The 22,643-nt window shown below is 37.9% G+C and overlaps 1 protein-coding gene across 2 annotated transcripts; it reads right to left on the minus strand.

Annotated features, from left to right (window-relative positions):
* Positions 1-9: 9 nt before the first annotated feature.
* On the minus strand, positions 10-16,847 carry HJURP (Holliday junction recognition protein). Of its 2 annotated transcripts, none has more exons than XM_010721126.3 (11): positions 16,681-16,847; positions 15,166-15,232; positions 13,880-13,932; positions 12,920-12,947; positions 8,205-8,278; positions 7,041-7,139; positions 6,267-6,315; positions 4,009-5,594; positions 3,427-3,490; positions 2,095-2,182; positions 10-658 (listed from the first exon to the last, which is right to left on the minus strand). In XM_010721126.3, the coding sequence occupies exons 1-11, from the start codon at positions 16,756-16,758 to the stop codon at positions 532-534; spliced, it is 2,313 nt and encodes a 770-aa protein (XP_010719428.2). In that variant the 5' UTR covers positions 16,759-16,847; the 3' UTR covers positions 10-531. The 2 variants fall into 2 exon arrangements, with proteins under 2 accessions (XP_010719428.2, XP_019475274.1); XM_019619729.2 differs by having other exon boundaries at positions 16,662-16,748.
* Between the last annotated feature and the right edge of the window lie 5,796 nt (positions 16,848-22,643).

The following is a 22,643-nucleotide window of genomic DNA, read 5'->3' on the forward strand; positions in this document are numbered from 1 at the left end:
AAGCAGGTATTTCTTCAGGACATGTATTTATTGAGAATATACAGTATGTCAGGTAAAATTTTGATAGGACATAGAGGAACATAACAACCTAGTTTATTTTGTATTGACATGTCTGCACAACAGAAATAGAGCAGAATTCAGCAGACGCTGAGTTTGTTAAGGTCTTAGTACTAGTAAATTAAGAATCAAGATTAAAATCAAAATTGAATCATAAAAGTTTATCAGCAGATAAAAAGATAATACAAATCACGTTCTAATATTAAAATACTGCTAAATATATAATTCAAATAAATTTGTAGAAAGGAAACCTGGTTCCTTGCAACACCTGACAAAGCCCAAGAATTATGAAGAGCACTGTAAGAAGGTGGCTGGAGTTAGTTCCTGAAGATTTATGTTACAGGGAAGAATAAATCAACATTAATTGTATATAACAGTAACGTTCCTATCTATTAAGGATTTCTTCCTTAAAATACTTAAGTGGTATTAATACATCTGTGATTTTTGAGAAAACAAACGAACCACAAATAAAAACTATAAAACAATGTTGTTTTCTCTGTATGCCATAAAGGCTCCTTGGTGACTTTTGATCAGGACGTTGTCTAAAGGATTGCCAGGATTTCGGTCCTTTCCATCGGTGTAGCTTAGTTTTCTGGATACCCTATATAAAATAATTGTTTAGAACAAAGAAAGTTACACAAAAATACTGTATTTGCTGACTACTTAATGAACAAAATGAAACAAACAAATCACTAAAGCGAGATATCTGAACACCTTGACTGTGAACAGCAGTGGGACTCCTTGCAGCCTTCATATGTGTGTTCAGCTGAAGGAGTAACTTTTTAATATCTATTTTAAATGAATTTGGTTTACACTGATGTGTAGCAATGTAGTTATAGGAAAACATTCACATTTTCTTTTCAGAAATGTCTTTTTCATAATCAGTTTCTAGATAAAGGCAGTCCTTTCCCTTCCACAACTGGCTACAAAGCCATTAAAGAGTTTCACTCCTGGGATGTTTGTTACCAGTACAGAAGGCTAAGAGTCTCACACCACAGGCCTAGGGAATCTTGCTACTTTACAGTTCGTTTAGCTACAAATCAGCAAATGTGCAGTTGCACAATTAATGAATGAAAAAATAGATTCTAATGCAGATGGCTCTGCAAGAAAGCACTCTGACATTCTCATTTCCTATGCTTTCTGAAACTTCTCTATTTGCGTGCAATAAGAAAAGAAAAACCTTTTCCTTCTGAACAATTACTAATTGCTAAATAATGAACTGTCTTTCTGATTATGTTTTCCATACAAAGAGCTTAATAGTACATTCAGGCTTCCTTTGAAATTTGAATTTGCATATTGTCAGAAAAATGTTATATCAGCGATTGGATCATCTCAAGCACAGTGAAAGTATTTACTGGCTTTGAGACCAGAAAGGTAGCAAATTTTGTGGTGCCAAATGGGACCTTCTGGCAAAAGATTTAAAAATTATTTTATAAAATGAAGCAAAACTATTAGAGAACTTCTAATGCTTTTTAATTCTGTGCCTATTAAATTGGCCTATAATTAAAAACCCAGGAGATCAGAAACTTGAGGAGCCTTCATATTTTCTATGAAAAATAGATGTCATAAGCCAGTAACCAGGGCTCTGAAAGAAGTTTTCTTGTTCCAGAGAAAACTGTTATCGCTAATAGTGACAGTCTATTTGAATGATAATACACTGAACTTTCCAGAAGTTAAGGATCTGAGAAGACTTGTCAGCTCAAGTACATAGCCTGAGTCAAAAATATTCTACAGTTAATCATGGCTGAAATAAGAAGTACCCCCTATAATGAACACAAAATGAGCTACTAGAGTAGCTGTTCAATCAGGCAATCTTGTTTTCATTAACTCTCTGTGTTGGCTTCTGGCTAGTTTTGTCCACAGACACTTGTCTCCTCATGTTCAAATCTACAGGTTCGATTAGTTTGAGCTCTCTCAAGAATCCATGGCCATTTTCATTTTAGAAGTACTAATTTAAGCAACAACAACCTCCATACCGTTAACATAAAAGTAGAACAGCAAGAATTTCTGACATTTCTTTTCTCCAAAGGAACTTACTTTTGGCGGCGTTTCAGTGCATTTCCAGGTCTACTGTAATTTGGCACTGTCCTAGGCCAACTTGAGTGGACATCTGCATTCTCCAATTCTGGTGATGAAAATAATATTATGAAAAGGATAAGAACTATGCAGAGTAACACAAACACTGTAGTATATGGTTAAAATACTGGTCTGGTAGTAATATATATATACTTCAATAAGCAAATTTCCATATGGAAATATTCTAATGAAAAAGGTTGTGGCAAATTCCAGTTGCAAAAACATGCTATACCTGATACTTGTAAGTCTCAAATACACTCAAGAATAAGCATTCTGAAAAACTAGCTTATCAAGACCATTAGAAATAAAAGCAGAAGAAAGAGATGATTCCGGCGGGGGGGAGGGGGGAAGGAGGAATGAATGGATAAAGAGTGAGTTAAAATTTGAGGAAAGTAAAATAAGACAGATGGGAATATTCAAAATCTTTGTAAAGCTTATGAATCAGTAATGAAAATGCAAACAAAACCAAACAAAACAATGCAAACAAAAACAAAAAACAACAACCCCAAAACTGATGCAAACAAATTCATTTCTTTTACCATTTTCTCTTTGTTTTGTAGTTGACAATATTTCATGAAATCTTCCACAACATTTTCCCTTACACTTTGATTAGTTATTTGATGACCAGAGATCAATAAAAACAAAGTACAGAAAATAAATACTGGTGATTTTTACTAAGCTAGGAAAAAAAGTTCAGGTTATGTTATAAACATGCTTTAACCAAAATCAGATTATTAGAAGAAAACTATAAAATTAGTATCTAGAATCTTAAACTAATACAGCTTTTCAGTCTAGAGTTTGAATAAAATTCTATTGTTCTGAATCACCAACAGTTGCCTTCTTCAGATCAGTAATTAAATTCAATTACACAAGTAACAACAGCCATGCAACAATGCAAGTGCAGATTTTTTGCACAGCTGAAGAATCCAATCAAAAGCATTTGGTTATTCAAGTGCTTATTAATAAACTATCAATTTTCTGCTGAACATTTACACATAGGAAGTAAAAACCACCACCAGTATAGAAAAAGAGAAAACCACTAAATAATAAGCAATACTTCAGTAGAAAAACCCCTACAAAAAAGCTTCTTAAACTGCTATTAACATGCAATTCAGAAAACCCTGATTTCTACTTAGATTCCTTACTTACTGAAGTAAAACTTAAGCATATCTAATTATTACTGAGGAAGAAGAGCTGTCACCTAGAAATATGTGTTTACAGAGGAAATCCATAGATATACTCTTTAAAGAAGCAATTGCTAAATCAGTAATTCATATAGCCTCTGAAACTAACCTTTCACTGAAGCATCAGGAATAACAAGAAAAGTTTTATCTGAAGAAGCGTGAAACCCAGAGTCCTGAAAAGAAAGCATCAACCTACTATGTCAGTGGAAAAAAACTGAAGTTATTTTTTCACTATTTGCCTTAGAGAGGCAACAAGGAGCTTGCCAATAAGGTCTTGATTTAAAACAAGTTTGGTAATTCCAGCAGAGCTCAAAAAAACTTAATTTCATTTTATCCATGTATGTAGTAAATAAAATACAATCATTTCAGAAGGACAATATGTTAATCAGCAAGGTCAGTCTGAAATGATCTTAACCAGTGACATGGTGTACTAAAAACATGAGAAAATCTTTTAGTGAGGATTTTAAAACAACTTTCAAAGTTACTAAGCAGTGAGGTTCCCCACAGGAGGCTTAACACAACTTACTAATATTTGTTTAGCAAACAAATCTCCTCAAGTTCACAAAATTACCAAACAAATAGTGCTGGAAGTATGCTGTCAATAGCCTGAAGTCCTTTCAACACTGGTCAATTTTTTAAGTGTTTCTTCAAGTATAGGCAAAACAATCATTTTCACAAGATCTTTAAATACCTGATGATGACAGCTGTGACTGTTAAAAAATCTGGTGTTACTGCCATTGTGTAGGCTAGCAGAATCCATGTCAACTGTCTGAAGATCACCATATCTCTTGTGAGAAGTCTGCTGACATTTTGTTGAAAAAAAATGTTCAGGTATATTTTTCAGTCGCTTTACTGGTGAAGAAAGAAGATCATTTTGAAAATTTCCTAGTCTCTTAACTCTGGGAATTGTATATAAAGATCGAACAGGTGAGTTAACAAGAGCATTTACAGTTTCTGACATCTGTATTCCTTCATATTTCCTTAAATTTGAAGCCCTTTGGAAACCAGGAATTTTAGGAACCACCTCACTAGACAACTGCTGATAAATCTTCTCAAATGCAATGTCATACTGTGTATTGGATCTCACAGAATCACCGAATGTATTCTTCATTATTCCTCCTTTCTCTTCAAGCTTCTGTGAGTTTGAAAGTGGTTTTGTCAATGTCAAAGGCTTTTGGCTTCCTCTGGAAAGCAGTTTGTAGTAGAGTTTCTCAAAGGCATCTTCGTATTTTTGGGGTGTCTCTGAAGGACTCTGCTTCATAGACAATGAGGAAAATGAGTGTCTGCGTTGGAAAGAATTCTGCCTCTCAGAAATTTTTAGTTCAGGATTTATAAGCGATGTACCTGATGCACGATAATAGTCTTTGATAGGTGTAAAAGTATTACTATTGTTAACAATACTACACGTAGATGAGCAAAAACCTGATGTATCGTCAGAAGGAAAGTCATTTTTTTGAGTTTTTTTGGCCAGATGAAGTGCCACCGATCCTGTACTGGTAGAAGATGTTCTAAAAGGTGGTTCCAAAGAATGTTTGTAAGTCAAGTTCCCACTTTTCTTATATTTTGAACTTTTCAATGAGCTAGTAGTCTGTAATTGATCTTCTGCTAGAAAAGTCTCTCCCATTCTAGCCAAAGCATTAGCATTCTGTTCAGAAAGTTTTTGGTCCTTTCTAAATACCAAATGATAATCTAAACTTGAATCAGAGCAGTCCATTTCCATTTCCATTTCATTTGTGTCACTGTATGAAAGTGGTACCAGACCAGATGAGTTATTAATAAAACACTGATCATCACAAGGTCCAGTATTCTCATTTATATTATTTCCAAAAGTTTGATTCTGGATGTCTGTACTACTGCTGCATATGCTGAGTAGTGCTTTCTTCAATTTGAGTGGTCTGAATTTTCTTATTTTTTCTACAGTGATACTGAGCTTTGGTCTTCTAGCATGCCCTCTTTTGTTCTTATAGTGTCCAAACATGTATTTAAATGCTTTTTTCTGAGTTTCCCTTGTAATACGCTTTGTCAGCACCTCTACCATTTTAGGATACAAGTCTGCAAGTGTTACATTACTCCAGGAACAACTTTCATCTGCAGACTGACATTCTTCCAATGTACTATTATAGCAAGTTTCATTCATTTCTTGAAAATATTGATGCCTGGGTACAGTTATTGTATCTGGTAACATAGGAACACCAGAAAATTGTAACTGGTAGGGGCTGGAAGAAGAACATTCGTTTGCCAACTCTACTTTCTTTCTGCAAACACTGCTTTGGTTGCCTATTCAAAATAGGAAAAAAAACAATTAAGACATTTCAGTAACATGACTTAAAATATTGCATGTGGTACAGATATTATCTTATATCATTGAGCTTCTTTGCCAAGTTAAATGAATTATTAACATACCATTGGTTAGGAGAAATTAAAAGATTTTGCTTAATGACATTGACTTAACAGATTATAGAAGACAGAAATGAAATGCATTGGGAAAAGAAAAAAAACTCACCAAACAACTTTAAAGTAGCTTAATATATAGATAGTAAATACATTTGTTGTAGAGGCAGACTGCTTCACTCTCTAATTTCTGACCAGGAGGCACAGCCTCATCCTACAGATTTTAACATGTTTCTGTATTTCTTGAAATCTTTGTGTTTAACCAGTACCAGTGCAGCTGCCCTTGAGGTAAAGCACGATAAGAATCGTGCTTTTTGTAGTCTTCAGGCTTGAAACATTTATATCAAAATTCTATGTAAAGTTTCCAGGATCAAGTCTGGACATGGTACTAGTGAAAAATACTGCTTTGACTTCCAGCACATCCAAAGCCAATCCTTGAATCAAATATATGCAGTAACAAAATAGTCACGCTTTCATTAAATTGAACATACTACTGTTGAAGTTCGTAATATTTAATAACCAACATATTTGACCCACACCTAGATGATATAGTTGTACCTTTCAGTTCTCTTAATGGTGAAGTGAAATGACTTGATGAAGGCTCTAGCTGAAAAATGAACAAAGTAAAAAAGACACATGAATCCTAAATTTATCCTGGATTTTTTGCATGTTAAAAGTAACACCAACATTTTATTTATGACTCCTTCTGCTCTCCCCTCAGTATTCTAGGTCCTATACACTGAAATTATAAAACGAGGAAAAAGTCTAGTTTAAGACTTCAGAAAGATTTCTTAAGAGTTCGGGAAGTTATTATAATCTTTGCAGCTTCTACATCACACAGTATATTTCAATCTTTTTTCCCAGATTCGAAAATTTATATGTGGATATATATATATCCATATGTTAACACACACACACGTCCCCATATAAATTCTGAAGTTATATACATTTATATGGATAATCTATGTATCTCTGGCATGTATCGTAAGAAATGGATGCTAGAGCATGTACTGTAAATAAATTAAATTCAAAATCTTAGTTCTTTTTCCCCTAAAAACCTCAAACTGAGGCGTTTCATAAGATCTACTGAAGTGAAAACCAATTCATACATCAGAGTAAAAAGAAGCAGGAATAGAATTCAAAGAAGTATTTGGATATTGTCTGCTAAGTTTCTTATAATCATTGCCATCAAAGATTTGAGATACTGTGGTTTACACAGGCAGCAAGCCGCAGAGAAGTTATATTAAGATTCACTGTGCTACAGATAGCTACGGAATCACTGTATTTTTCTAATAGCAAATAACTTTTAACAGAGCAGGAGAAATACGTTACCATAATCCATTTGGGAATTCTTCTTGCATCATCTTGTACTATCACATCTACTTGAACCAGTACTTTCTCTTGTGTTTTCACATCATCTACATTCAGATTCTTAGGGGAAAAAAAAGAATAATGATTTAAATACAAAGAAGTCACTGACACAGGAAAGCACAAATTTATTGCTTAGTTTTATTTCCAACTCCAATTCGGATGAGGATTTCTAATGATCATGAAAGTTATTTTTTTAATGTATGTTTTAATGTATGTTTTACTTATTAAAAAAAAGTTTCAAGAAGGAACTGTATGTCAAAACAGAGATAAGTAGCTAGTTTTTTGATCCAAGGAACCCACTGACTGAAAAAAAAACAACTCAACCCCCACCCAACAACAAAACAAAAAACAACAAAAACCAAACCAACCAACCAATTTCCTAAAAGCTCCATAAAAACCAGCAAAACAATTCCAGTGATAAGTTACAGAGCGATTTGGTGATAAATGACAGGTGTTTTTTAAATAGTGAAAATACAAGTCAATGTCTAGAACTTTTGCTAAACAAAATAGAAAAGTAAATAATTTTCTGGCAATTGTTTCTGAGCAAGCAGAACACAGGATTCGAATGGCTTCACACACAAGAAGTACTGCACTTTATTGTACTTTAGTACAATACTTTTTAGTATTGTACTTTACTTCATAACTAGTTTGGGTAGACCTGATACTCGTAGCATAGCTTTGGCAAAAAACAACCTTAGATTCTATTCTGCATTTGTTACATTAGTCATTATTTCAGGTTTACTTTTTTAAAATCCTGTTCCCACTTTATATTAGACTGTCTGAAAAGAACAATCATATTTAAAAGGCGTTTTTACTTTGTGATTCGTCTGGTTATTCCTTTTGCATACCTACAACAGCTTTTATCAGATTTGCCTGTTCTGTGCAGCATATTGTTTTCTCTGGTGTACTAATACTCAAACATCATAATTATTTCAATAAATAATGTCATGGAGAACAATACAAACTTCTAATTTGCTCTACTGACTATAAACAAGCATTAAGATGCACAATGCAGAGAGTCTTCTGTTGACAGTGCATTAACTCTTCAGGCAAATACAAGCTATAGAAGTAATTCAATTTCTACTAAACACAAAATTATTTTATTATGTTAGCAGAAATTTTTACCTGGAAGTGAATGTCTTCAAATCTTCTTCTCACTGACACTATCTCAGCATCACTTTCTTCACTTGCAGTTTTATCTTAAACAGTAAATGAAACTTAGTTTTGCTCAGAAACAAAAAACAAATTTCATGGAAATATTTTGTGTGTAATAACACTGACTAAAGATGTTTCATTGCAGAAAATTGTTTCCTACAATAAAGCTTTCCACGTGTATTACATTTCCATTTCAAGTCCAATTGAAAAACGTGATTTATAGGCTTATAAATAACTTTTGAGGAAAACAGAGAAGAGTGAATATAACTTGTCTGCCGCCAGTTCTTCAAGACATACGCTAAAAATTTCAGAAGGTAGAATATTTTCAAAGCATTGCTCTGATAGCATATTCATACACCATTCCCACTTCCTTCCTGCTACATTTCTAGTTATCCCAGCAAACACAGTAAGGAAACAAATATTGTCGCTTTCTTGTGGCACGCTTTTCTCTCTTCTTACTATTAAGACAAGTTTGAGAATTGCCAAGTGAGACTTGAGAATATTAAAAAACAAATGCAAATTTTCCAACTCAATTTTTGGATATTCTACAAGTAATTCTCCAAATGGTTTTGCTAGAGGTAGCCAGATAGTTCAAATCATCACTAGCTAAAGCCTCAGTCTTTCATGATAAATAAAACACTTGACTGCATTGTAAGCCCCAATTTATTGGCTTCTTTGACTGTTATATATTTGTTCCATTATCACCTTTAATCCTGGCAGAGGAGAAAATCCCTGAAAGGGAAAGTGAGTGAAAAAATTCTTGGTTATGAAACTGACCAAACCATAGTGCTTTAACAGAATCATAGAATCAAGTTCCAACCCCCCTGCAACAGGCAGGGCCACCAACCTCCAGATCTGATATTAGACCAGGCTGCCCAGGGCCTTCATCCAGCCTACTCTTAAACACCTCCAGGGATGGAACATCCACAGCCTCTTTGGGCAGCCTCCAGCGAGGTTCCAGCACCTCACTGCTCTCTCTGTGAAGAACTTCCCCCTGACATCTTTCATACTATTCTTAAATCACTAAATCGGAATGAAAACTTTTCCCAGATAACACCACATTCCTTTTTTGTTCCCTGTTATTGCAGTCGTCACCTAAAGCTCTGTGGGCTGCTGCTATCATAGAGTTAGGATAAAGAATAATATGACCAGAAGCACTTTTTTTTTTAGAGGAGACCACAAAATTTTGCATCCTCTTGTGATCAATCAGAGGGTTGGCTTCTGCAATCTATCCAACTTGAGTACAACTATTTTATTAGAATTGAAATGTATACCAGCCAGATTATCAAAGTTTCTTGAAACAAGACTGCAAATCCCTGGAAAATTAATTATTAGTATAGAAGTGTGGCACGGCACAGAATGGAAGAAAACAAAGCATCCATCTTCTTCAGAAGATGTTTTTAAGAGCCAACATGGAAATAAAATTAACACTTTTGTTCCTCGAATAGGTAAAGAACAATGAAAATTCATTTGCCATAAGAAACCAAAGAAAGTAGGTCCTAATTATTTTCCCTATTAACTATAGAACAATACTTGTAAGTGCAGGTGAGAATTGTTTTTCTATACCATCCTTCATATACTTTTAGAACAAAAATAGTGTCTAATAACTGGAAGAAACAACTGCCTTGACTGAGAAGGGTGAAGCATCCTGTATGAATACTACAGATGGACAAAAAGAAAAACCAACCAAAAAAAGGTTTAGCTAAAGCAACTAAAGATGCCCTTTTTCCTTAACAGTCATCCTGACCCATTGCTGATCTTCTATATATTAAAAAACAACCACACAAAAAACAACAAAACAAATTCAACTTTTAACCAAGGAATCCAAATCCCCCACTTCTAAGAAGCTGATTTCGACTCACTGAGGTTGCTATAAGCCTTTCCAGTCTTTTTCTAGTACACCCATAGGAGAAAGAGTAGATAATCACATTCTATGAAGATACCAGAGTCTTAACTACACTCATTTATCCCATGAGTGCAAAAGACAAAGGAAATTTCAGAGAATCAAGGCTACAAAATCCTCCGAAACTTCTTTCCTATATTTTATTGCATAAGTTGAGAAAAAAAAGAAATCACATTTTCCAAATTTGCAGACAAAGTCTGTTTTACCATTCAATATATAACTTATATTCTGCTCAAGTAATAGGAGGGCAAATTTCAGTGTTGTTTTTATATGAAAAAACTAATGTACACCAATGTATTTAAAAAAACATTAATGATATTGATGCAACTACTGTTTCAATCATTAAATGCTACGTATTAAACAGTCATAGTTTAATTCATGCAAAACTGTAAGTTTTATATCAAGAAGAATCAAAAAGATCTTGTGTAATGCAAAATTAAAGTAGTATGGCTTCTCCAAAAGTAATGCCTCCTTTGTTATTACATTAGCCCACAACTTCAGAGGCAGGTGGTGGTATGGCAGAAGATTGAGCCTTCTGCTACATGTTGTTGCCATGTGACAGATGGCAGCAGTGGGGCAGTCTGACACAATGGCATCTGACATGGGAATGCGTATGAAGCAAAGGTGTGGAACTGAATTCCATCATGCAGAACAAATGTCAGCTATTTGTGACATTCACTGATGTTTGCTGAAGACCAAACAGTGTATGTGAGCACACTGAGGTGCTGGGTGGTACATTTCTGTGATGGTGACAGTCGGTCACCTCTGCTTGTGCATATGTTTAATGCTTTAATAGTACTAGCAGTACCTCCCAAGCTGCCAGAGTTCAAGAACTGTACGGACAGTGCTCACAGACACTGGGCTTCAATTTTGGATGGTCCTGCGTGGAGCTGGGAGTTGGAGACAGTGATCCTTAAGGTTCCTTTTCAGCTGGGGATATTCTGCAATTCCATGAAAACTCTACAGCGTGTTCATAATGTTTCTTTTTTTGTTGTTTTGTTTTTCTTGCAAGGAAACCTTCCAGAACTGCCATGCCTGCCTTCATTTACAGATAGGTCCATTAGCAATCTTTTATTTTATTATTTTCCCCCATTTTTTTCATAAGTAGTAGAAAAAATATAGAGTATAAGATACTCCATATTTCAGTAAAACTCATGAAGCAGGATTTCCTCTTTTCACATTTCAATTTCTGTATTATTCTATATTAACTACTAGAACACTAGCATTGAACTGACCAATTTAAATAAAATCCACACTTAGGGGAGCAGTTATCTTCACACAAATCTTACTTCTCCATAAGCTTATTTCATAATTAGCCTCTAAGCCAGATACTGTCGTTAATAAAATTACTGAAAACTGCTTGACACAGCTGTAAAAAAAAAAAAACAACCCACACATTAAATCTCTTGTCATCTCATTAGATTTGAAAAAGTATCCACAAGCTACAATGAAGTTTGTATATCGTAAATATAAAAATTATTGCCTAATGTTCTTACTGCGCAAGTAACAGAAACGTGATCTTTCCTAAAAGAGAGGATCTTTATCTTCAAATAAAGACAATGCTGATACTAAGACTATAGCAGGACTTCTCACGACTGGGTGGATGAGACAGACTCACTCAGACTTAAAGACTGAAAATGACATATGCACTTAGCAAACATGCTTACCCTACTCAAGACGGAGATTAAAGAAGCTTCTGCTTGGTGCAGAATTTACTGCTCTTGCTTTTTCTGTATTTGTTTCCAGATAAACTGATGTCAAATATCATGAGGGATTTCTATTTTATTACATCTCACATCTAACTGAAGCACACAGACATTACTGACTCCTGTAAATACTCTGAAGTATTCAAATTATACCATAATTAACCTTGCTTCCCAGATCAACATTTTAATTTTGTAGAATGATTCAAGGTACATGAACCTGAACTTTGTACAGACACATTTTTCGTAGAATTATGAGGAGAGAAAGAGGGACATTGGGTTTTGTTTTCTCTTCACATATCCAGCATAGAAGTTTCTGTACTATATACACCATAACATCCCCCTGTCATTTACCCCTGTAAAAAAAAACTTTTACTTTATTGGAACATACAGCTCCTTTTAAGAACAAATGTGAAGGGAGAAGTAGAACACCAGAAGACTAAGTAGCAACAGAACATGTGCAATCTTGATTTAAATTCCTTTGTGGTACTTAATCGTTTTGATGTTGTGATGAGGTGAGACGTGGGTTAGTGAGAACTACTGGTGATGGGTGGATGGTTGGACTGGGTGATCTTGTGGATCTTTTCCAACCTTGGTGATTCTATGATTCTGTGATTGATCCATAAAGAAATATCTACATTTTCAGCAGGCAGCCTAATTCATTCAAAGAATAATCTGCTAAATTTTGGATTACTCATCATGCAACTTGGTGAGTTTCTTTTAACGTATTTTTGACTATGTCTACTTGTATCGTTCCTTTCAAAAAGTTAGCAAACTCCAAATTCCTCCACACGGACACCAAACTCAGGGTAGGATTTGTAGATTCAGTGAACATCTGACAAGGCTAAACAATACAACAAAAGCCTGTCTATATAACTGATAAGAGGACATTATTTTAATCAAGTTGTGATGATAGCAATGTCAATCAGAATTTATTTACTCATTTTAAATGTTTCATCTGGGTTTCAGAATCCTTATGAACATAAGCATTAGTATGGGTTTTTGGTCAACAGGCCAACTTATCCAAAAGAGTCTTGACTTTGTAGAATTTAACAGGGTTTGTATTTTAAGCACTTTACCTGCAGTCCTTTGACTTCTTACATGACGCTGCAATTAGAAACAGGAAAAAGAAATGTCAGAAGAATCTTAGAATACTGAAGTAGCTTCAACTGAAGTCCTCATTTTCTTTCAAGTAGGCACTTCCTAAATAACCATTCAGTTTCCTTCAGCTTCTGCAAGGCCTTTCCAGCAAAGCCACAAATACACAGTAAAAAATGTCTGATCTTTCATACTTTTACTGTTAAAATCACTGTAAGAACATATACCACAGTTACCTTGGCACACATGAGGAGCCAAAATAGAATTCTTCTTACAGCTCTTAATGGATTAAGTCTGAAAAGTTGTGCAGACACTGCCTTGTTGCAATGTTTAGTAGGTGATACACATAAAAGAGAAATACAGCCACATTTCTTTTTCCATTAAATCTACTCTTAAGCTCCAAGACTGAATTTCACCCTCATCTCCTTGCACTATGGGGCTCAGAACAGCTTCTGTGTCAGGTAGTAAGGCACACTACACAGCTTTGCTTTGCTTTTCTTTTTTTCTTTTTTAAAAACAGACAACATAGAAAGCATGGCAGCAAGGCAGCTCTTTATATTTAGTGAGAAACGCTGAGTTTTTGACAAAGCTCTTTTATGCTCTTATGGAGCAGTTCAGGAAACAGAATAAGAAGTGACTGTATGCATAACATCTCTACTTAGAATAAAAATAGAATTCTACTTAGAATAAAACAGAAAACATGCCCACAACACTATAAATAGAAAACACTTTTCCAGCTTTACTAATATATATAGTCACCTACTTCCATCCATCTCGTGTGATATTCTTAACCAATCCATCCTAAAAATCTATTTTAAAGTAGTTATTGATGTCACTGATTGTTGCCTCTTGTATGTATTAAGTGGCACAACAAAATTAGAATCTATTCCTATAGATACATAGGAAAGAGAGACAGAAATATTGACTATATTATTAGGTACCTTAAATAGTTTTCTAAGCTCCTTGCTTGATAGATCTCCCCATTGTTTTGGTCCTAGAAATCACAAAAAACATTAATACAAACACAGCATTTCTTATAAAACTATTTATCTGTATTGAGTGGTAGTAACAAAATGATCAAATCTGAACAATCTTCAACACAATGGTTGAAACAAAATTTTATAGGAAAACAAAACAAGTGAACAACGTAATTTCAAGTTAAAATTGAGAAGTTGGTTTTAAAAAAAAACCAAAAAGCCCCATCCCACTAGTCTAACAACACTAAGCTAAAAGCAACGAGCATTAACAAACCATCTACTATGAAGCATGCAATGAAAAAGCACATTAGTTTGTTTCAGTAAATAAGTTTTATTTAGTTCATGCAGACTACATGGTATTTGAGGATTTTTAGAGCCATACTAAAGGCTTTATGTACTGAAATCCATAATCACAGACCATGTGCATAGAAGCTACTGAATTAAAACTATAACCAAATTGAAGACTGAATATTACAGTGCTGTATGTATACGCAGTCTTCACTCTGCCCCCAGCTTTGGTGAGCACTCAGTGCATCCATTACAGTGAGCTTGAAGCCGTGGTAGCACTTCATGCCTACGTTGTTCTCTACAAGAACTGACATGTCAATTACACATTATAATCCACAATTTAGTACGGATAAAATCCTGCAGTGCTTCACCCCTCAGTAACCATGCTACTAAATTACAGGTCTTTCCCCTCTCTGTAAGTATTAGCCATTCTATAACAGATTAACAGTTATAATGAAACAATGCAACATATGACATGGCATAACATGATATAGATTTATGCTAAGTACACAAACATTCAGTGAAAATGACACTACTTATCTGTTCTACCCTGACAACTGACACGCTAGAAATGTGTAACTTAGAGCAGCCTTAAGAATACTAAGCAAAGCTGAAACTACAGAACCCAATCATGCTTATCAACTTCCTGCTACTGCCTCTACTACTTTGTTTTAGCCTTCAGCATTTTGATTCTGGCATTACAAGTCATTCAAATATTAATTGCTGTTTTCCTGTTGTCCAAAACAGAGTATGCAAGGAACTGAAAAAGTGCATGTAAGCCACTCCTCCCGATACTACTACACTCATAGCAAAGTTCACAGGCGAAATGAAGTTCCTGAATAGACAAAAACCAGAATTTGTTGAAATCTCTTCCATTATGTAACTGCCAACAGCTGCATACTTCATTATGTGTAAATGCACAGCATGTAAATAAAAATATTGAAGCTGAAAGAAATTCTTACCATCAGGTGTGTCGTAAGTGAGGGTTTCCATGGAAATAACGAAGTCATCCTCAAAAGGATAATTATACTAAATAAAAACATAATTAAATATTAGAATAAAACACAGAATCATAAAGTGACTTGGGTTGGAAGGGACATCAAAGATCATCTAACTCCAATCCCACTGCCACAGGCAGGGACCATTAGATCAATCACCAGACCAGGCTGCCCAGGGCCCCATCCAAATTGACCTCAAACACCTAAAGGGATAGGGCATCCTCAGCCTCTCTGAGGAATCTGTTCCAGCACCTCACCACTCTGAGAGTGGAACATTTCCCCCTAACATCTAACCTAAATCTCCCTTCCTTTAGGTTAAAACCATTTTCCTTTGTCCTATCATAATCTACTCATGTAAAAAAGTTGACTTCCCTCCTGTTTATAATCTCCCTCTAAATACTGGAAGGCCTTGATGATATTTCCCCAGAGCCTTCTCTTCTTTAAGCTAAACAACTCCAGTTGTCTCAGCATTTCTTCATAGGAGAGGTGCTTCAGCCCTCTGATCAGCTTAGTGCTCTGGACTGTCTCCATCACCTCCAAATCTTTTTTGTGCTGGGGGCCCCAGGCCTGGACACAGTACTCCAGATGCGGCCTCACAAGGGCAAAGCGGGGGACGACGACAATCCCCTCCCTCTCCTTGCTGGCCACCGCTCTTCTGATGCAGCCCAGGATACTGTTGGCCTTCTGGACTACAAGAGCACAGTGCTGGCTCATGTCCAGCTTTTCACCTATCGAGACCCCCAAGTCATTCTCTGCAGGGCTGCTCTCAATGATTTCTTCTCCCCTAAATATAGATAAATGATTAAAAACAAATTTAGTTGGAATTTTATACATAGTTTACATAATTTTACATTATTTACGTAATTTTGCTTCGACTGAAACTCTCAGCGTGTTGTTTTACTGGTGGAAGTTAGAAGCCAGCATCTGGAAACACTATTCCAAGGAAAAAAAACACATATATTTTAAGCATGTACATGAGCCATTTAATTTCAAAATATAAACCTGAAACGGGAAAAGCAGGGATTCAAAGAGTTCTTAAAGCGGTAAACGCTACAAGGAGTCGCCTGGAATTAGCCAGCAAGCACAGATGTGCAGCTCACGACGAATGACAACACCCAGCCTGAGGCCAGATGAAGACAGCGGGGCACAAGCCGCCTCAACTTTAAGGCCAGCACCCAGCACTGTCCCCAGAACGTGACCCACAGCAGCTGCGTGACTGCTGGCCGCTCGGCGTAAACACACGCATGCCTGCACCCAAGCGCGCAGTCCCCGCATCTTTATCACAAAATGGCTGTGAGGTGAAGCCCCCTGAGGGAAGCTGCCAGAGCTCGTGACAGCGCAGCGACGTCCACGAGAAACCAGCCGCTGCCACCCGCCAGCAGCGCGGCCTGTGGGGCCTCACCACTGCCACTGGAACGCGGCCTGGCAGGCAGGCCGGTCGCCAGTCGGGACGCACATACCGCTCAGCGCGGTTCTCACCCGTTCCAAGATGCTGAGGATGGACGTCTGGAAGCGGGTTTTGCTCCGTCGCAAACATTCGTCCAGATCAAATGCCATGACGCGGAGCAGCGCAGCCCCTCACGCCCCGCTGCCGCTGCCACCGCCGCCGGCCTCCGCCCCTCCCACACCGATTCAAACTGCGCGCGTCCCTCCCCGCTTCCAACCTTCCATTGCATGCCGCTCACGTCAGTCCAGACGTCGCAGCCATTCACAGTGCGCTGTGCACGGCTCTTTTCTCTCTGATTGGTTACTCAGGCAGTCAGTCCGTCTCAAAACCCTCCCATTGGACACGGGGCTGGCGCCGGGCCGGCGGCTGAGAGCTGCGAGAAAACAGCGTTTTTCATAGCGGCTATCCCATAGCGCGAGCTCCCGTTGGCCACGGGGGCAGCAGTTTCCGTGTCGTTCCGTACGCCGCTTGTTTGTGGACGGATTGAATTCGCTATCTTCTTGTGTCCATAGTCAAATCTTGTACCCCTAACGGTGGAGATGCAATTATGGTGTTCAGGTGAACAGGAGCAAGAGTGACCTCCATAAGCTTGTTGATATGTATTCCTATCACAGAATCACACAGAATCATAGAATGGCTTGGGTTGGAAGGGACCTCAAGGATCATGAATCTCCAACCCCCCCCCCCGCTACCAGGCAGGGCCACAAACCTCCGCATTTAATACTAGACAAGGTTGCCCAGGGCCCCATCCAACCTGGCCTCAAACACCTAAAGGGATAGGGCATCCACAACCTCTCTGGGCAGCCTGTTCCAGCACCCTCACAACTCTCATAGTAAAAAACTGCCCTCTAATATCCAACCTAAGTCTTCCCTCTTTTAGTTAAAAACCATCCCCCTTTGCTCTATCATTATCAGATAATGTAAAAAGTCAGTTTCCACCTTGCTTATAAGCTCCCTTGAAGTGCTGGAAGGCTACAAAGAGGTCTCTCCTGAATCTTCTATTTTCCAGGCTGAACAAGCCCAGCCCCCTCCGCCTGTTTTCACAGGAGAGGTGCTCCAGCCCTCTGATCATCTTTGTGGCCCTCCTCTGGATCCACTTAAATAGCTCTACATCTTTCTTGTCCTGTGGGTACCAGATCTGGACGCAGTACTCCAGATGGGGCCTCACAAGGGCTGAGCAGAGGGGGACAATCTCCTCCCTCACTCTGCTGGCCACCCCTCTTTCGATGCAGTTGGACCTCTGGGCCACAAGCACATGCTGCTGGCCCATGTCCAGCTTTTTTGTTAACCAGAACCAAGTCTTTCTCCGAGGGGCTGCTCTCCATGAGTTCCTCTCCAATTCTCTTCTACACTGCCCTAAGGGAGGTGCAGCACCCTGCATACTTTGATCTGTTGAACCTCCTTAGGTTCAAATGGGCCCACATTGGTAGCTTGTCCAATTCCCTTTGGATGACATTCCCCTTCCTTTAACAACCACTTAGTTTGGTGAATGCCCGTTACCATTGCCCTGGGAGCCTGTTCCAGGGCCGGACCATCCTCTGATGCAGAACCTGTCCCTAACTCCCAGCTGCCCCTCCCCTGACGCAGCTCCATGCCATTCCCTTGGGCCCTGTTGCTGTCACACTGAGCAGAGCTCAGCGCTGCCCCTCCACTCCCCTCCTGAGGGGCTACAAGCCACCATGAGATGTCCCCTCAGCTCCTCTGCTCTGGTCTGAACTAACCCAGGGACCTCAGGTGTTCCTCATATTTAAACATGTTAAGTGCCATTTCTTGTAAAAGAAGATTTTTTTGTTCAGCCAGCTTTTTTCAGGGCTCCCCAGGGCAGCAGTGCCTCTAAGGGAACAGGGCAGGAAGGGGTTGTAGAGAAAGCCACACAGAATATTCACCTTTCTGCTTGATTCAGCAGCAACAGCCACAGAACTGAATTCTGGAGAACTGGTTGCTAAAAGCCCACTGCAAATCCTGTTGTTGCCAGCCTTTCTCCAGCCAGTCCATAGGGTCGTGGCCCTTAGGTCACAGAGGAGGGGTTGTCACTGGCATCACTGAAAGTGTAAACTTCCTACCATTATGGAGTTGTTGGATGCCATCCCACTCCTGTCCAGTACTCTTCAAGCAGCCATTTATTTTCTATAAATAAAGATTAAAAATAAAAATGTACTCTCAGCACATCAAGTGCCCTGGAACTGTCCTTTAAAAAATGTTTGCCATTTTGCCAACGCCAAGACATAGATGCATCTTTCATAATGGCTTATAATCTACAGTTGATTTATATTTATCTACTTACTATTTGTGAGCTCCGTTGCAATAAATTTATTTTTGAAATGCCAGAACGACAGAAACATCAATTTTCTGCATTATTACTGTTTCATGGTGGAGAAGTTTCCACAGCTCACAAGTTCTGCAGTAAAGCTTTGCCCTTTTTCTGGAGTCAGCAAGATGCAATTTTTCTGTCATCACTGCACGAACCTCTGTGCTCAGTGGTTAAACCATCTGTGTGGTGAGTAATCCAGTCAGAAGAGTGGTGAAACACTGACTGGGGGCAGCAAGAAGAGAAAGGACAAGTATGGTGATTTGAAGCTAACAAGCAAGATTGCTCCCCAACACTTATCACTACTACTCAGAATCATTCTGGAGATCACCTAACTATATTTATTTGCCAGATACCCCCCTAGGGGTGGATTTGTTGCTATTTCCTTTGACTGAAAGTACGATTTGACTGTGTAAAAGCTTATATAAACTTTGTTAGATTTTTTTTTTAAAGCATCTACTAGGAATAAACCCAAATCTATGCATCTCAAATTAAGTTGCCAAAACCACAGGACACTCAATAATTTGTCTCAAGTCATTCTAATCTTTCCTTCCCCCTGGGTAAAAGAGGAGTAATATTATTACTTTTACTGACCTGGATACTGGAAAAGTAAATTCTATAATATTTCCAGCATAGTCATATATTTGGTTAAGTCAGAATATTACTAGGAAGTTTATAAATAGAAAGATAAGTCTCCCTCTCTCCATATATATGTGTGTACTCAGGACAAGCTTTATATGACTTGTCATATAGTAAATAAGACCTCAAGTCTCCCTTAGCCACTTGAGCTTATGTTCAGCCAATAATCCCAAGTCCCTTTCCTTTGCAAAGTCTTCCCATGCTGCCCCCAAAGTGCAGGACTTGGCACTTGTTCTTACTGAAATTCATCCCATTTGTCTCAGTCCAGTGATCCAGCCTGTCCAAATTCCACTGTAGGGCCTTCCTACTCTCAGACAGATTGACAGTTCCTCCCAGTTTGATTGAGTTCATTATTATCCATGTGGAAAAATAAAGCATATCTTAAAGTCATTGGTTCTTCACTTTAGAGTCTAGGGTTGTCATGGCATTCATTGTGAGGTTTTGTGCTGCCATTGCCATGCTTTGATAATTAAAGGTTGAAATACAGTACATACAAAGGATGAGATTAATTAGTTTCTTCTGAAATTTTCTTGGGAGCCACTGATTTTAGAGTTCTCATGTCTTGTAATTCATTAATACATAATTTTATACTAAAAAATAATAAAAATAGCCCCAATTTATCGAGGTAACCTAAGAAAATAAGAGAAAGTTTTTTTATTTCAGTTGCTGATAGAAGATTAGTCATTCAGCCAGTTCTATCCAGAGGTTGATTTCTTTGAATCCGTGTGACACTGCAAGAAAGACAAAAATACTCAATGGCAAAGAACTTTTTTTTACCATTCAGGTCAGAAAATGTGAGCGGGCATTCAGCAGTTGAATGCAAAATGTTGTAACTGATCTATTTGATAAGATGGTAGCAAAAAAATGACCTTAAGAATCGAAGCTGACAAATATTAGGTAATGCTTTTGCCCGAAGGAGGTGTTTAAACAGACTGCAAAGCAAGATAGTGTATTAAACCGCAAACAAGCAAAAGAAAAGCAATAATGCTAAAACTTTGTGTGTTAAGACTTCTATAAGAGATAGAGCAGCTGTCCAGGAAATGGAAAATGTTTTCTTAATGCTCCTCTGTATTTTCTTATGTCTTCTGCTTGTTATGCCTTGCTTAATTACTGAGATTATCAATTAATAGGGACTACCTATTTGTCTTTCATTTACACAGCACTTAGCATAACAACATCCTTGTCTTAAGTTCTATTCCAGTAAGGATGCTGAACACATCGTTATAAAATCATGAATATTGGGAAATGGCTTGCAGTATACATTTGAGTGGGGGAGTCTGGACCGTAAAGTTTTAATTGTGCTATGTGCCATGAGGAGGCATGGATCTTGAACAGTACTGGCACAGACGTGAAAATGTCCTGTCCTGCAGTCGCAGTATGCACCCAGACTTCTGAGGCTTTGCTGTTATAAATAGGTTCTCACTCTTTCTCTGCTACAGGTAAAAGGCATGCTGGTATCAGCAGGAAATTTCCTACAGTATAAAGACTGCCAGCATCCATTTAATCTTGTGATTAAATAAACATTGCTGTCCTTTTTATTTTTCTTGCTATAAAAGAGAATATTGCTGTTTAATATGTTGCAGAAAGCCAAGCATTTCATGAAAAAATATATTTGGTTTCTGTGAAGTGCTAGAAGCTCATCCTGTTTTGTGTCCAAACTCAACCTCTTCTGCAATTCTATTGAGTAGGTCTGCACAGAAATGGTTGACAGATGATTTAACCTCAACTCCCCTTTAATTTGTTTGAATTATAGAAGAATAATTTGTAGGACTGTTTCAAATGTGTCATTGCTTACCCTGTGGTGCGCTGCCATATGTAATTGTTTTATTCATGGTGTTTACATCAGTGATATATATTTCTGAAGGGCTGTGTTCTCACTAGCTCATCAGTTAGCTCAGCTTCAAGCTGTATTTTATCCTTTTAATCTTTTTCTCTCTCTTTTATTTTAATAAATCAAAACATTTGTGCTAAGTGATCATTTTTACTGTTCTGCTCTGAACTCTCTCCAGTCAGTCAATATCTTTTACTATTTAGGCATCTGGAGTAGTATATCATTTTCTGAAAGCAACCTCTGAAGAACTATAGTAAAAGCTATTTACACATCTATTCTCTGTAAGCATTGATCTTTAGATACAGCCAAAACAGCACATTGACTATTTAAAGGGTAAACTCTTCTCTCTCTACTATATTTCTTTAGGATAATGTGCTGCTCTCTTTGTACAGAGAAATATGAAGACATAAAATAACTGTTCTTTTCCAAAAAGCCTTGCAGAGCTCAGCTTGTGTGAAGTCAGCGAATATAATCAGGCATTCAGAGGCTGTGGAAAACCACAGAGTGGTGGAGCCAGGAATAGCTGTAGGCATGGAAAAGAGCTGTTTGCCAGCACGAGAGGCACCATGAGCATCCTAGGAAATCACAGCGTACCTCTGTCTGCAGAGGGCAGGTGCAGTGCCCTGTGAGGAGCCATGCTCTCTCAGAGGTAAGACAAACACAGTATTTTAATCCCCCTTACTCACAACTCTATCCAAAATAAACCATGGCAATTGACTGTCAGAAAGCCATCAAAAATTTTGTCCATTGAAACAAAAACCACTTTGCTTCCCACAGTACTGGGTGGAGGCTCCTCCAAAATGCACACAGGCCTGCTGGATGAGAATTGAGGATCTATGCCTGCCCTCGCTGTTTTGCTCATTCTCTGAAGGCTGTGTACTGCCTTCTGTCGTTTGAGAATATGTTTATTTCTGTGGGGGAGTAATTTATTTTGCTTCAGCCTAATCACTCTGGCTGTTCTGGCTCTAGCAGCTTCTGACTATTTTCATCTCTTTCCTGATGTGCTGGGTCTGTCTGGGATAGAGTTCACCTTCCTCATAGAAGCCTCCACAGTGCTAGATTCTGGATTTGTGACTAAAACAGTGTTGGCAAGACATTAATAGTTTGGCTATGGTTTGACAGTACTTGCATCGTGTCAAGGCTTTCTCTTTTTTCTCCACTCTGCCCCTCTAAAAAATGAGAGTAGACTGGGGGCAGGCAAGAATCTGGGAGGGAAC

Source organism: Meleagris gallopavo, chromosome 1, assembly GCF_000146605.3.
Source record: "Meleagris gallopavo isolate NT-WF06-2002-E0010 breed Aviagen turkey brand Nicholas breeding stock chromosome 1, Turkey_5.1, whole genome shotgun sequence".
NCBI lineage: Eukaryota > Metazoa > Chordata > Aves > Galliformes > Phasianidae > Meleagris > Meleagris gallopavo.